The 13,014-nt window shown below is 29.3% G+C and overlaps 1 protein-coding gene across 1 annotated transcript; it reads right to left on the bottom strand.

Moving 5' to 3' along the window:
- Window positions 1-9,127: 9,127 nt before the first annotated feature.
- LOC125866588 (delta(12)-fatty-acid desaturase FAD2-like) lies at window positions 9,128-10,419 on the bottom strand. Its single transcript, XM_049546864.1, has one exon. It carries the CDS (start codon window positions 10,405-10,407, stop codon window positions 9,250-9,252), a length of 1,158 nt encoding a protein of 385 aa, XP_049402821.1. The 5' UTR covers window positions 10,408-10,419; the 3' UTR covers window positions 9,128-9,249.
- Window positions 10,420-13,014: the final 2,595 nt, after the last annotated feature.

The following is a 13,014-nucleotide window of genomic DNA, read 5'->3' as shown; positions in this document are numbered from 1 at the left end:
GGTTTCTCATTTGTGAAAATATTATGTGTTTATATAATGTGAATATATGTGGGACCCACTAGCCATCCTATTTTGACAAATCCATGAACACTTGCCAATTTTATTAGTTCATCAATGGCAAATGTAGATCATAACAAAAGAGCCAGTTACTTGGCAGCTTCACATGCATATTATTTTCCTGTCCATAATGTAATTTAACTTCAAATATTAGTCTATTTGACTATTGGTTACATAAATTGGGACAGGGAAAGTAACTCACAAGCATACCGTGCATTATTCAACATATCTAAAGAGTATTCCTTGCTGCTTGAGTCTTAGAATTTTTGTGACAACTTTCTATGGTGACTCTATTAATCGTCGCTAAAAGTTAAGTTTTCGTGGCAAGTTAAGAAGTCGCCACAAAACGTATTTGTGGCAACTTTATAAGTTGCGACAAATATAATGCTCAATTTTTCGTGACCTCTTTACAATATTATATATGTATGAATAGAGAATTAAAAGTTCCTGTCTTCGGGATCAGGGCAAAAGAAGCACACTCATTGCGATAAATAAAAGATTTTGTGGTAATTATTCAGCGATAATAACATGATTAATGTTATATATATTATATTTAGCGGTGATAATAAATATGATATTTATAATCAACACTCTATATGAACATCGCTAAAGTATGTCATAGCATTAATTCATTTACCGCTAATATTTATATACGAGGTAGAGGTCAATGTCTAACCCCCTCCCCAATCACCTCGAGCTAGTATAGTCTAGGTGAATGGTTTATTAAAAAAAAAAAAAGAGGGTACGTAGTTTTGTGGCAAGTTGATTATTTAGTTGTGGCAAATATTTTATTTGTTGTCTCCACGAGAAGGTATCAACCAAGGGAGGACCTCAAAAGACAACGACCTTTACTTGCCACTCTGTGGCGAGTTGGATCGTGATAAAGGTCATTTTTCTTGTAGTGAGACTGTTAGTACTCTAAAGGGACAATAACACCCTAATCACATTCCATTTCATAACTTTGAATTAGAAAGTTATATATGTTTGATTTTAGGTTTGGCTAGTGATGTTGAAGAAGTCTGTGGATTATCAAAAGTTTCAGTAATGTAGCGTAATTATTAGAGAATATCTTTATTTAGGGGAGAAGTTGGTGCATCATTAAAGAATATATCATTTAAAAGTTTTTCTCCATTAATAAAATATAAATTTTTTTGTCTCAATTTATGTGGCACAGTTCGAATATTTTCAAGTGTCAAATAATTTAAGTTTAATTGTAAATTTAGATATGAAATCTTCAAGTTTTTTGAAATAGAATTCATATATTTGAAAATTACATAAAAAGTGTTATAAGTCACAATAATTGAAAATTCAAAATATTTAAAAGATATATGAAAAAATTATGATCAAAGAAAAATTTATTTGAATCACAAAATCTAAATATATAGTGCCACATAAATTGAAACGAATGGAATAATATTTAGTTTCTGATACTTTCTATAAAAGTAGAATAGATTGCGTTAGGTAAGAGTGAAAGGCTTGAATTATCACTGCTTTTGGTCAATGTGCTTTAGATTCCAGTTTCATCATTTTCGTTTTCGAGATTTAATATTTATCATATATGAAATTAAAAATATTTTTTTAATCGAGAAACTTTGTATAATTTTTTATATACCTAGCATAATATTTCAACGAATTAGTATTCAAGTGTCCACCCTTCACTAGATATAGCTATGTTAGTATTTTTTAAATTCTAGTTGTGAGAATGTACTGACATAAACGAGCTTGTTTCATAATGGCGATATGGCATAAATTAGACAATTTTTTAACCGATGACGTAAATGAGTCATTTCTAATAGTTCGATGACATATTTAAGTCTTTTCAATTCCCCATTGTTATTTATATACAATTATAATGTGCCCAATAGCAATGTTCCTTTAATATATGGACGAAAAATGGCAGCCAAACATGACTATTTTACTAATGTAATTATTAATATCAATATAATTGGAATATAACTTGTTGATTAATTCACACATTTTGACTACCTATTTAACAAATAACAAGGATAGAATTATTTAAGAAGCTAGTAGACTTATATAGTTCAAAATTTGGACAAAATTGTTAACATATCAATGCATGTAATATATTGACTGCTTAATGCACTATTAATTGTCCATATATTTGTGCTCTTATTTTGACTTCAACACGTTCCAAATGAGTCAGATGAATCAAATATCAATCAATAAAAGTATATTATATGGTTCTTTTTAGTTCACGTCTAATGAAATTTTGTCTCTCGCTTTCAAATAATGCTGAAAAAATTACTCATTTGATGTTTACTAGTAATTTACATCACTTAGTTTATTCTCTTTTAATTAATGTTTTATTTAAAAATATATTTTAGACTTATTTTAGAGTTGCCACTTAATTTTTAAAGGAAAATTAAGAAAACTGTTGTTTTCAAAAGACTAAAACAATAAATCCATTGAAAACTATTAAGGGGTTCGAGGTTCATATTAGCATTTCGGGAAGGGTTTGAAAGCACCCGAAATGCCCGCTAATACGCGGTTATCCGACAATTAATTACTTGGCTAAAATAATTTTAACTTAGCTTGATTTGCGAAATTGAACTATTTTATAGTTAAAACTTATTTTAAAGGGGAAAAGGGGAAATATTTAGATATTATCTAAGTGAAATACTTCTCGAAAATTTTCTTTTAAGTCTTTTGAAAGATGATCGATTTAGTTAAATTGTTAAAACGAAATGAGCGTCTTTCGGAGATTTGAACTTTTCGACCCTAAGATTAACGACAAATACTAACACGCAAAACAAACATAGTAAAGTAAAGAGGGAAAGAGGGTTGGACCCAAATCTGGTTTCTGTCCGTCTGGACCAGTATTTGGGCCCATTTTTGTTTTGGGCCAAAGGCCCATTTGAGTTGCACTTGTCCTAGACTAACACAAAGTAATCATCCTCTCTTTTGGGCCTTAGGCCGAATTTTCCACCTGCCCTAAAAAACTAACAAAGTAATAGCAAAATATCATGACAAGGGCATAGACCCAAAATAACAAGATACAATTTTTTTGAAATTTGGGGCATTTAGGCCCATTTTCCCTTTTTCGTATACACTAGATGTATACTAGTGTATACGATCTTGTATATCTGCTCCGAACCCTGTTCGCCAAATTTTCGGGGGATCTGACTCGGTACAAGAATTTTGGGGCCTCCATGGCCCCCTTGGAAATGCAAAGATACAGTCCGTGAGGACTTGGACAAATTTTACATGTAACAAAACGATAATAAAGATTAGTACCAGATGATAATAAAGCAACAACATAGCTAAAGTGAATCATAACAGCCCCTAAGCCAATACAAAGTGAATAACTCGGTTGAACTTTAAACAATATTGGCTTGAACAAAATCTAAATATATAGTCCAACATAAATTGAAACAAATGGAATAATATTTAGTTTCTGATACTTCCTATAAAAGTAGAATAGATTGCGTTAGGTAAGAGTGAAAGGCTTGAATTATATATCATTGCTTTTGGTCAATGTGCTTTAGATTCCAGTTTCATCATTTTCGTATTCGAGATTTAATATATATCATATATGAAATTAAAAATATTTTTTTAATCTAGATACTTTGTATAATTTTTTATATACCTAGCATAATATTTCAATGAATTAGTATTCAAGTGTCCACCCTTCACTATATATAGCTATGTTAGTATTTTTTTAAATTCTAGTTGTGAGATTGTTCTGACATAAACGAGCTTGTTTCATAATGGCGATATGGCATAAATTAGACAATTTTTTAACCGATGACGTAAATGAGTCATTTCTAATAGTTCGATGACATATTTAAGTCTTTTCAATTCCCCATTGTTATTTATATACAATTATAATGTGCCCAATAGCAATGTTCCTTTAATATATGGACGAAAAATGGCAGCCAAACATGACTATTTTACTAATGTAATTATTAATATCAATATTATTGGAATAAAATTTGTTGATTAATTCACACATTTTGACTACCTATTTAACAAATAACAAGGATAGAATTATTTAAGAAGCTAGTAGACTTATATAGTTCAAAATTTGGACAAAATTGTTAACATATCAATGCATGTAATATATTGACTGCTTAATGCACTATTAATTGTCCATATATTTGTGCTCTTATTTTGACTTCAACACGTACCAAATGAGTCAGATGAATCAAATATCAATCAATAAAAGTATATTATATAGTTCTTTTTAGTTCACGTCTAATGAAATTTTGTCTCTCGCTTTCAAATAATGCTGAAAAAATTACTCATTTGATGTTTACTAGTAATTTACATCACGTAGCTTGTTCTCTTTTAATTAATTCACACATTTTGACTAACTATATGAATTATTTAAGAAGTTAGTCATTTGGTCACCGGGATAAGATGGAATATTTTCAGATTAAATTTAATATTACAATTACATCATATTTAGTTAATGGTATAGATTTAATATCCCTATTATCAATTAAATTTGAGATTACTTTATCACAATTTTTAGTTAAGATAAATTAACTTAAAATTTATATATCAAAAATTATAACTCAAAATAATTTAGTTTGTATACCAAACGAATTGATCCAAAATTGTGCTGGTTGATATAAACGTTTGTATGTTCCTTTCATCCTTATTTAATTTTACATGAGACTGGTTGTTTATAGACGTTTAGAAAGAATCAAATTTGTATATTCTCATTTATGTGAATATGAATATTGAATACTATAATTTAGTATAGTTTATAAAAACAAATGTTGAATAAAAAAGGTTGATAAAAGTATATCGTATGGTTCTTATTAATTCACTTCTAATGGAGTTTGTATCTAGCTTTCTAATAATGTTATTGTCATTTTTGTAATAATTATTAAAACTTTTGTCCAATTGACTGATATCGTTAATTATTAGAGTAGATATACATCTTAGATTCGGTATACAATAATTTGCCAAATTCAAATTAATATAATATTGTGTGTATATATATATAGATCATGTTGTTCTTTTTAATGTATCGTACAACTATTAAATTCATGTGATGCTCCATCCTCCTTTTCTTATGTTCTAGGATGTTTTTGTTTGTCATATGTTATTATAATTATTATTATTATTTTATATTATAGTTTATGATTTTATTATTTGATAAAAAAAATTTATTATGTGGTAGTCCTAGTACCTACATACCATAAAATATATCTTATAAAAATATATCTTCAAAAAAGAGACCAGACCTTGGGTAGGCATCACCTATGCTAGACTTAATGGTCCTACGAAGTGTAATATATCAAAAAACCTGAAGTTCAATTATTTTTGTTTATTTTAAATAGAAACGTATGAACTCATATATCTAATTAAATTACGTGAATATAATATGCAAATATTTTTTAAAAAATAAAGTAAAAATTAAATAATAATGTCAAAATAAGTTACCCCGTGAAATTGTTAACCATGTTGGAATTGAAAAATGAAAATTGTAACCAAACACCCAAAAATGGAATAAGAGTATAAGACAAAGTGATGCAAGTAGAGATTAATCAGATTTGAAGTACGAAAGATTTCATATGTTTGGATATATATAAAATAACTTATTTTCGTTTTTTTTTAGTCAAAAAGGTAAAAAATTATTCAACATTTTCGCTTTTAATACTTATTAATGTTGGTAGTTGTGATTGTAATTTAATAAAAAGAGTACAATTATGTGGTTGAATTTTCCTAATAGATTTTTCTAATTATAACTTGATTTATTTACTTTTAATTAATTCACACATTTTTTGACTAACTATAGTCAAGACTAGAGTACTTATACTTAAGAAGTGAGTACAATTAAATTGGACAAATTAAAATTGTTAAAGTAGTATTAAACAAAATTAAGAGGGTAGCTATAAGGGCCCATTTGGCCATGCGATATGGTATCATGATGTGGAATCATGATATGGTACCAAGATATGAAATCATGAGATGAAATTGAAGGTTTGTTTGGTCATGCGATATGGAATTTTTGTGTTGTATATTTTCTCATAAACATAAAAATTCCATAAGTTGTAAAACTATTAAAATAGCCCCAATTGTTTATTCAATCTTATCAAATAAACAAAAAATTATAAAATCACATAATAAATTATTACAAAGTTATTTGTTCTCCACTTAAGTAATTGCTTCATCTAACTTTAATTTAATAAAAAAAAAATTGAACATAAATTGTAGTGTACTAGTCTTTAATATAATCCTCCCACATAGTACAGACAATTTCCTCACGTTGAACTTGCATTTCTCGATCATGTGACCGAGAAGACGAACCAACATTGTTACTTTGAGCCATTTGTTGGTCAATATCCTCCGCAACTATATCTTCATGTTTATAGACCATAAATATTTCATCACTACTTTGGTATTCTCGCAAATAATTATGTAACACTGCACAAGCTATGACAATTTTCACTTGTGTATCAATATCATAATGATTCATGCCTTGTTTCAGTATTCTAAATCTATTTTTCCAAGCTCCAAAAGTCCGTTCAATCACATTGCGCAGAGATGAATGCCTATAATTAAATAGTTCTTTGGCATTTTGAGGCTCTCTTTCACTTCCTCGGTAATGTTGCAAATGATAGTGTAGTCATTTGTATGGAGCTAAAAATCCTTCTGTGTTTCGAAAACCAGCATCAACAACATAATATTTATCTACCAAAAAATATTTTATAAAGAATTACTAAAAGCATATGTGACGTAAATGAGACAGCTTTGTGTAAATAAATAATATTTATTTTAAGGATGTAATTTAAAGTTACCATGTGGCGGAAATGGAAATTGTGGCGTTGGTTCAACAAGTACATTCTCAAGTACTTTACTATCATGTGCAGTACCTTCCCAACCAGCAACAACAAAGGTAAATCGCATATCAAAATCACAAGCACATAAGACATTTTGTGATGTTCTTCCTTTGCGATTACGATATGCATGTTGCACCGCTTTAGGAACCTCCCCTTCTATATATGTTCCATCAATCGCACCAACACAATCCTACCAAATAAAAAATACATCAATATTAGTTTAGTGAACATAAAATAAATTGGAAGCATTATAGAATGCACTTCATAAAAATAATGTTTGTAAGGGTAATAAAATAGTGCTTCCAAGACAATGCTAAGTCATAAAATAAATATTAACTCTTTAAACAAAGTTGATAGGAAATATGTAACTAAATACTAATAACTTACACATAAAATATAAATGTGCACTTAAATTTTATTTACTTATGAAACGAATGGTTAGTCGATATAAATGTGGGGTTGTTTTAACAAAATATAAACTCATGGATCAAGTATTGTATTAAAATATCTCAAATCATGATATGGAATCACCATATGATTCCNGTAATAAAAATAGTGCTTCCAAGACAATGTTAAGTCATAAAATAAATAATATCTCTTTAAACAAAGTTGATAGGAAATATGTAACTAAATACTAATAACTTACACATAAAATATAAATGTGCACTTAAATTTTATTTACATATGAAACAAATGGTTAGTCAATATAAATGTGGGGTTATTTTAACAAAATATAAACTCATGGATCAAGTATTGTATTAAAATATCTCAAATCATGATATGGAATCATATCATGGTTTTTGGAAAATATGGTATCACCTCTCATGATATGGAATCATGAGATGGAATCAACGTAAAATCACATATCCAAACGCTGATTCCATCTCACGATACCATATCGTGGCTAAACGCCTACTAATTTAGATTCCAACACCTACCAAATGAGTCAGATGAAAAAGATATAACTTAAAAATTGCAATTTCGTATATCATGTGGTTCTTTTTAATTAATCATGTGTTGATTTGTCCTATCTTAGATAAATAATTGATAAAAAAATATATATTATTATGTGGTATCCCTGGTGCCTACATACCATAAAAATTAATGAAGTAGTTGTGCTAATTAAATCATAAAATTGGGAGGAGGATATTGCGTACGTAAGATTCCCAAAAATAAAACATAGGTTGCATGTGACATTAAAAAACTTTTAATGTTTCATGTACTATAATTTATTATTGGAAAATGATTTAGAGACTTGGGTCCATTCAGTACAGGTTTAGTTTGTTTGGAGTGATTTACATGAATAACTTTTATAAGGAGTGAACTTGAATTTTTGGTTACGTTTTGTATAAATATAAGAAAAAATGAAGTTAAATAAGAGTATGAGACGGTTAAATAAGTCAAATTCAATTGAACTTGTTCAATGTATCATAAGTTATACATCATAAGTAAGTTATAACATTGCATGTGTTGTTGATTTGTTCACAAATTACAACGGACGAATAAATTTTGATATTATTTATGTTACCTATTGTGATAAATTGGTCAAAAATTTGTTATGTACGTACTAGAAAAAAGTAACTCATTTGCATTGTTCAATTGTTCACCATATTTCCCCCTACTTTATAAATCTTCAAATATCACAAACCTCCTTTTTCTTCTTCTTCTTTTCAAATTAAAAGCTACAAATAAATGTCCAAATATAATCATACAAACTTTTTTACTTACTTTATATTGCAATACCTCAATCTCAAATTAAGTTGAGAATATCTGAATTCTCACTATATACCCATAAATACCGACTTATTTGGACCTTTCTCAATTAATCCAATATTTATATTATAATTATATGTTTTAGTTCTCTAACACTAAAAAAATTCAACATGATTACAAATCTCTAAAAGAATTAAAAGACTCCTAGCTCAGATATTAAGGTGTTATAGATTCTCGAGTCTTCGTTTTTTTAAATAATAAAAAAAGGTAATTAAATAGCCCTTATTGGTAAAACACACTCAAAAAAAAAGAAATTAGTATAACAATCCCACCTTTCATTTTGAGTATTCTTATTTTAATTGCGTTTAATTTAGAATGTGCTTATATGTTAATATGTACAACTGTTTATGCCTTGTTGGTATAGTTTGGGTTAAATCCAAAGGGATTCACACATGTTTCGAATAAGTTGAAACTTGAAATTTGAAATTATAGTGCATCAACAATAAATTGATTGTTTTAACATTATTTGCAATGACTTAACAAAAGTAACAATACAAATACACTATTATTATGAAAATACATAATACAAAATACTAACAACAACGTACTCATGAATTGGCAAACATTTAGCCAATTATTCTAGTTAAGTAGTTATTGATGAATATTATATGTTGTAATTTGTATACCAGAAAATGCCTTGATCTTCAGATCCTTCATCTTTCTCCACATATTGACACTCATTAAAATCTCTCCATATTGCTTTGTAAAATGGAGTTCCATCAAATTGGTAGTATTCTCCTAGTAATGGCTTGATAGCCTTGGTTGCCTCCATAGCATGATAATGTGGTATACTTGAAAATAGATGATGTAGAACGTGTGTATCTACGATATGATGAAACACCTTATTTAGAACACCATAGTCTCTATCTACTGTAGCTAGAGCTCCTCTAAGCCAACTCCACTCCGATGAATCATAATGTGGCAATGAAGCATGAGTGTGATGTAGTAAAGTTATTAACACTATGAATCCATTCACAATTACAAGGGGTACCCCATAGATGCATATAACCCAAGTTAGCCCTTGTGTTAGAGCAACGCGATATAATAAATAAATAATTGCAATTACACCTACATCTGAGATGTAAATTTGTAGCCTTTCACGGTCATTGTAAATAGGGCTATATGGATCAAAATGACTTGCAAAGCGATCATAAGGTCTACCGGCTATATTGATGGTATAGTATAAAGGTAAGCCAGCAGTGAGTGTGAATGCAATTAATAATAATCGTCCTAGTGGATTATTCACGTATAATTTTGTGTACCATTTTAATTTGACTTCAAGTTTGGGCACATGATTTTCATCATGCTCAAGGGAATTAGTATTGGAGTGATGACGACGATGACTATATTTCCATGAGAAGTATGGTGTTAAAAGTGAAGAGTGGAGGATAAAACCAATAGTGTCATTTATCCATTGATAATCACTAAAGGATTGGTGGCCACATTCATGGGCAATGACCCAAAGGGCGGTGCAAACACAACCTTGAACGATCCAATAAATAGGCCATGCAAGGTAAGAATACGGGGATGGAAGGAGGTGGAAGTAAGTGGTGGCGATGTAGTAGAAGATGAAGGTAAGTATGAGATCGTGAATAAGATAGGAGGAGGAGCGAATGAGAGAGCGTTGAAAGCAATGAGGAGGGATAGCCTTCTTGATATCACCAATTGTAAAAGGGGGCTTTGAACTTGGCACTCTTTCGAAAGGATTTTTCTTTCGTTCATTTTTAGTTGTTGGATTAGACATATTACCACCAGCTCCCATTTTTGCTTAATCCTAAATCTGCAATAATTAAATTAAATTAAATTAGCTTCAAATCATCATGGTTCATAAAAATGGTATTTATTTTGTAAATAAAGATGAAATTTTTGTTATGAAAAGAAAGGAATTAAATTGAATACCTCAAAGTTCAAAAGAGATCTTCTTTTAGCGTTTAATTACCTAAAAGTTGGATATTTCAGTCTCCCACATTCTCTTGGTTTTTATAGATATTGTAGAAAACGAGAGCCCAATGGTCTGGCCCTAACCCTTCTATTTTATTTTATTTTACAAGAGGTAGATGTATTATTGCCATATCTGTCTAGTTCATCTGAATTCAGTATTTTCAATGTAAAACATAAATTTATACGTAAAAGTTTATTAATGTTGTAACAAACTATAAACAGTTTACATCTGAACTCATAATTTTAATATTCTCTCTGTCTCAATTCATGTGACACTTTTCGTTTTCGAGAGTCAAACAGTTAAAGTTTGACCAGAAATTTGTGCCTGAAATCTTCAATTTTTTTGAAATGAAATTTATATATTTGTAAACTACGTAAAAAGCACTATAAGTCACATTAATTGATAATTCAAAATAATTAAAAGATATATGAAAAATTTACGATCAAAGATACACTTGTTTGAATCTCGAAATCCGAAAAGTGTCACATAAATTGGGATGGAGGGAGTAATACAATAGAGACTTCAGTGCTAAAATCCTTGAAGAATTTGAACCTCTTTAGTATAATTCTTGGACCTTTCTATATTCGTAAGTCATAACTCATTGGTCTGACTAGTTCAAATTCGCCTTGTGTAAGGCCTTTCCAAGGGGAAACGCTTCTTACCATCTATTTAACAAAGCGCTATTTATAATTATATTATTAATTATACGTATTCATAGCTCAAACTCGAAACCCAGGAAAGAGTTCTATCCATCATATGACACCCCTTTGATGGTTGGTTTGGCCAATACTTTAATTTGTTCAAACATGGCAGATTTGAAAAAGATTTAATATCCAAAAAGTAAATAAAGGTGGGCATAAGATTATATTGGCAGTTTCATGCAGTACATTGCATGTTCGTTGGGTAAATTTAATAAATGAATCATTATTATTAGTAGGATTATTTTATAGATGCAGTACGTTTTTTCTCATGCTTGAAATTAAAGCTTGATTCCTAGTCTTGGTCACACTTGAAGAGATCTGAATATTGATTCAAATCTGTGATTATGTTGTTTGTAATGCAAGTGTATATTCATCAATGTTTTTAAGAGGTTAGATCTTAAATGTATTTATGGTTTAGATTTTGATTCATAAAGAGGTCATTGTCAAGCCCCCATCACTCCCCGTGCTCAATTTCAGTCAAATATTTCCAATATAATTAATCTATCATTGATTAATTCCTTAAAAATAAATCTTAGTCAAAGTGAAAGTGAAAGTTAAAGTTAAATCCCCCAAAATACGTTTATTAAGATTACTCATAATTTGTACTCCCTCTGTCCCATTGTTATGTGAGGTAATTTGACTCGGCACAAAGTTTAAGAAAGAGATGAAGACTTTTAAAACTTGTGATCCAAAATAAATGATAGAAATTTGTGTGGCGGTAAATCACTTCATCAAGGGTAAAATAGACATTTTATAGTTAAATTGTTACTTATTATAGAAATATATCATTTTTTTTAGACTGACTAAAAAGGAAAGTAAGTTGCATAATTGGGCTTTCTAATTGGACTACTCCTAAAAGTCCTTTCTTTTTTGTATTTTGTATGAATAAAGGGAAAGTTACCTTATTTTCTCTTCTTAAAAGTACTAAAAAGATCGACTATAAAGTATTCGCATCCAACTTAAGATTTCAAAATTAGAGTAACCTCTTTTTTTCAACTTTGTCATCCTTAGTTTGTCCCATTTACATATAAAATGAACTTTTTCTAGATTTTCAAAATTCTCACTTTGTGATATATTGATTAATTGTCGTTATTTGATTGTTGAGATGATAGTGTTATTAAGTTCACAAGATCAACTTGACCGGCATCCAAGTTGATATTCGAGGTTAAGGTTTCGTCCGATAAGGGGAGATGTTGTCAATGATGCCGGTCACGAATTATAATCTCATAAACAAGATGTTAACGTTACCCAACATTCTTCCTTCCAATACTTGTCTCATGCATCGTGTTGCTCTTGAGAATCGAACTCATGACCTTAACTCTGATACCACTTGTTAGAATCAAACGCTTAAAGTGAAATTTTCAAACTCTACCTAAATTTAATGAACCTAAGTCTCTAAATCAATTTTTTCCTATTACTAAGCTAGATTCCCATCCTGTCCATTATTTATGTTTATGGGCTATAGTACTTACCCCTTAGTTAAATTATGGTAAATGAAACTTTAATTTGTTTTTTAAAAAAATTCAAATGGCACTTTCAACGTAAAAACGTTTTAGTTTCCGTAATCTTACGCAATATCCTTCTCCCCAATTTTATAATTGGCACAATTACTTCTTTGTTTAATCTTTAGTCAATATAATCGACTACTCAAAAAATGTATTGTTTCAGGTATATGTAGTATGTGCCAACAACATCAAATAATATTATTCAAACTTGTAATCTATAA

The sequence above is a fragment of the Solanum stenotomum genome, chromosome 6 (genome assembly GCF_019186545.1).
Source record: "Solanum stenotomum isolate F172 chromosome 6, ASM1918654v1, whole genome shotgun sequence".
Lineage (NCBI taxonomy): Eukaryota > Viridiplantae > Streptophyta > Magnoliopsida > Solanales > Solanaceae > Solanum > Solanum stenotomum.
This window is presented reverse-complemented; position numbering and strand designations above follow the sequence as displayed.

Excerpts from the sequence above, each read along its gene's own strand:
- LOC125866588 (XM_049546864.1), bottom strand. The coding sequence starts at position 10,407 with ATGGGAGCTGGTGGTAATATGTCTAATCCAACAACTAAAAATGAACGA.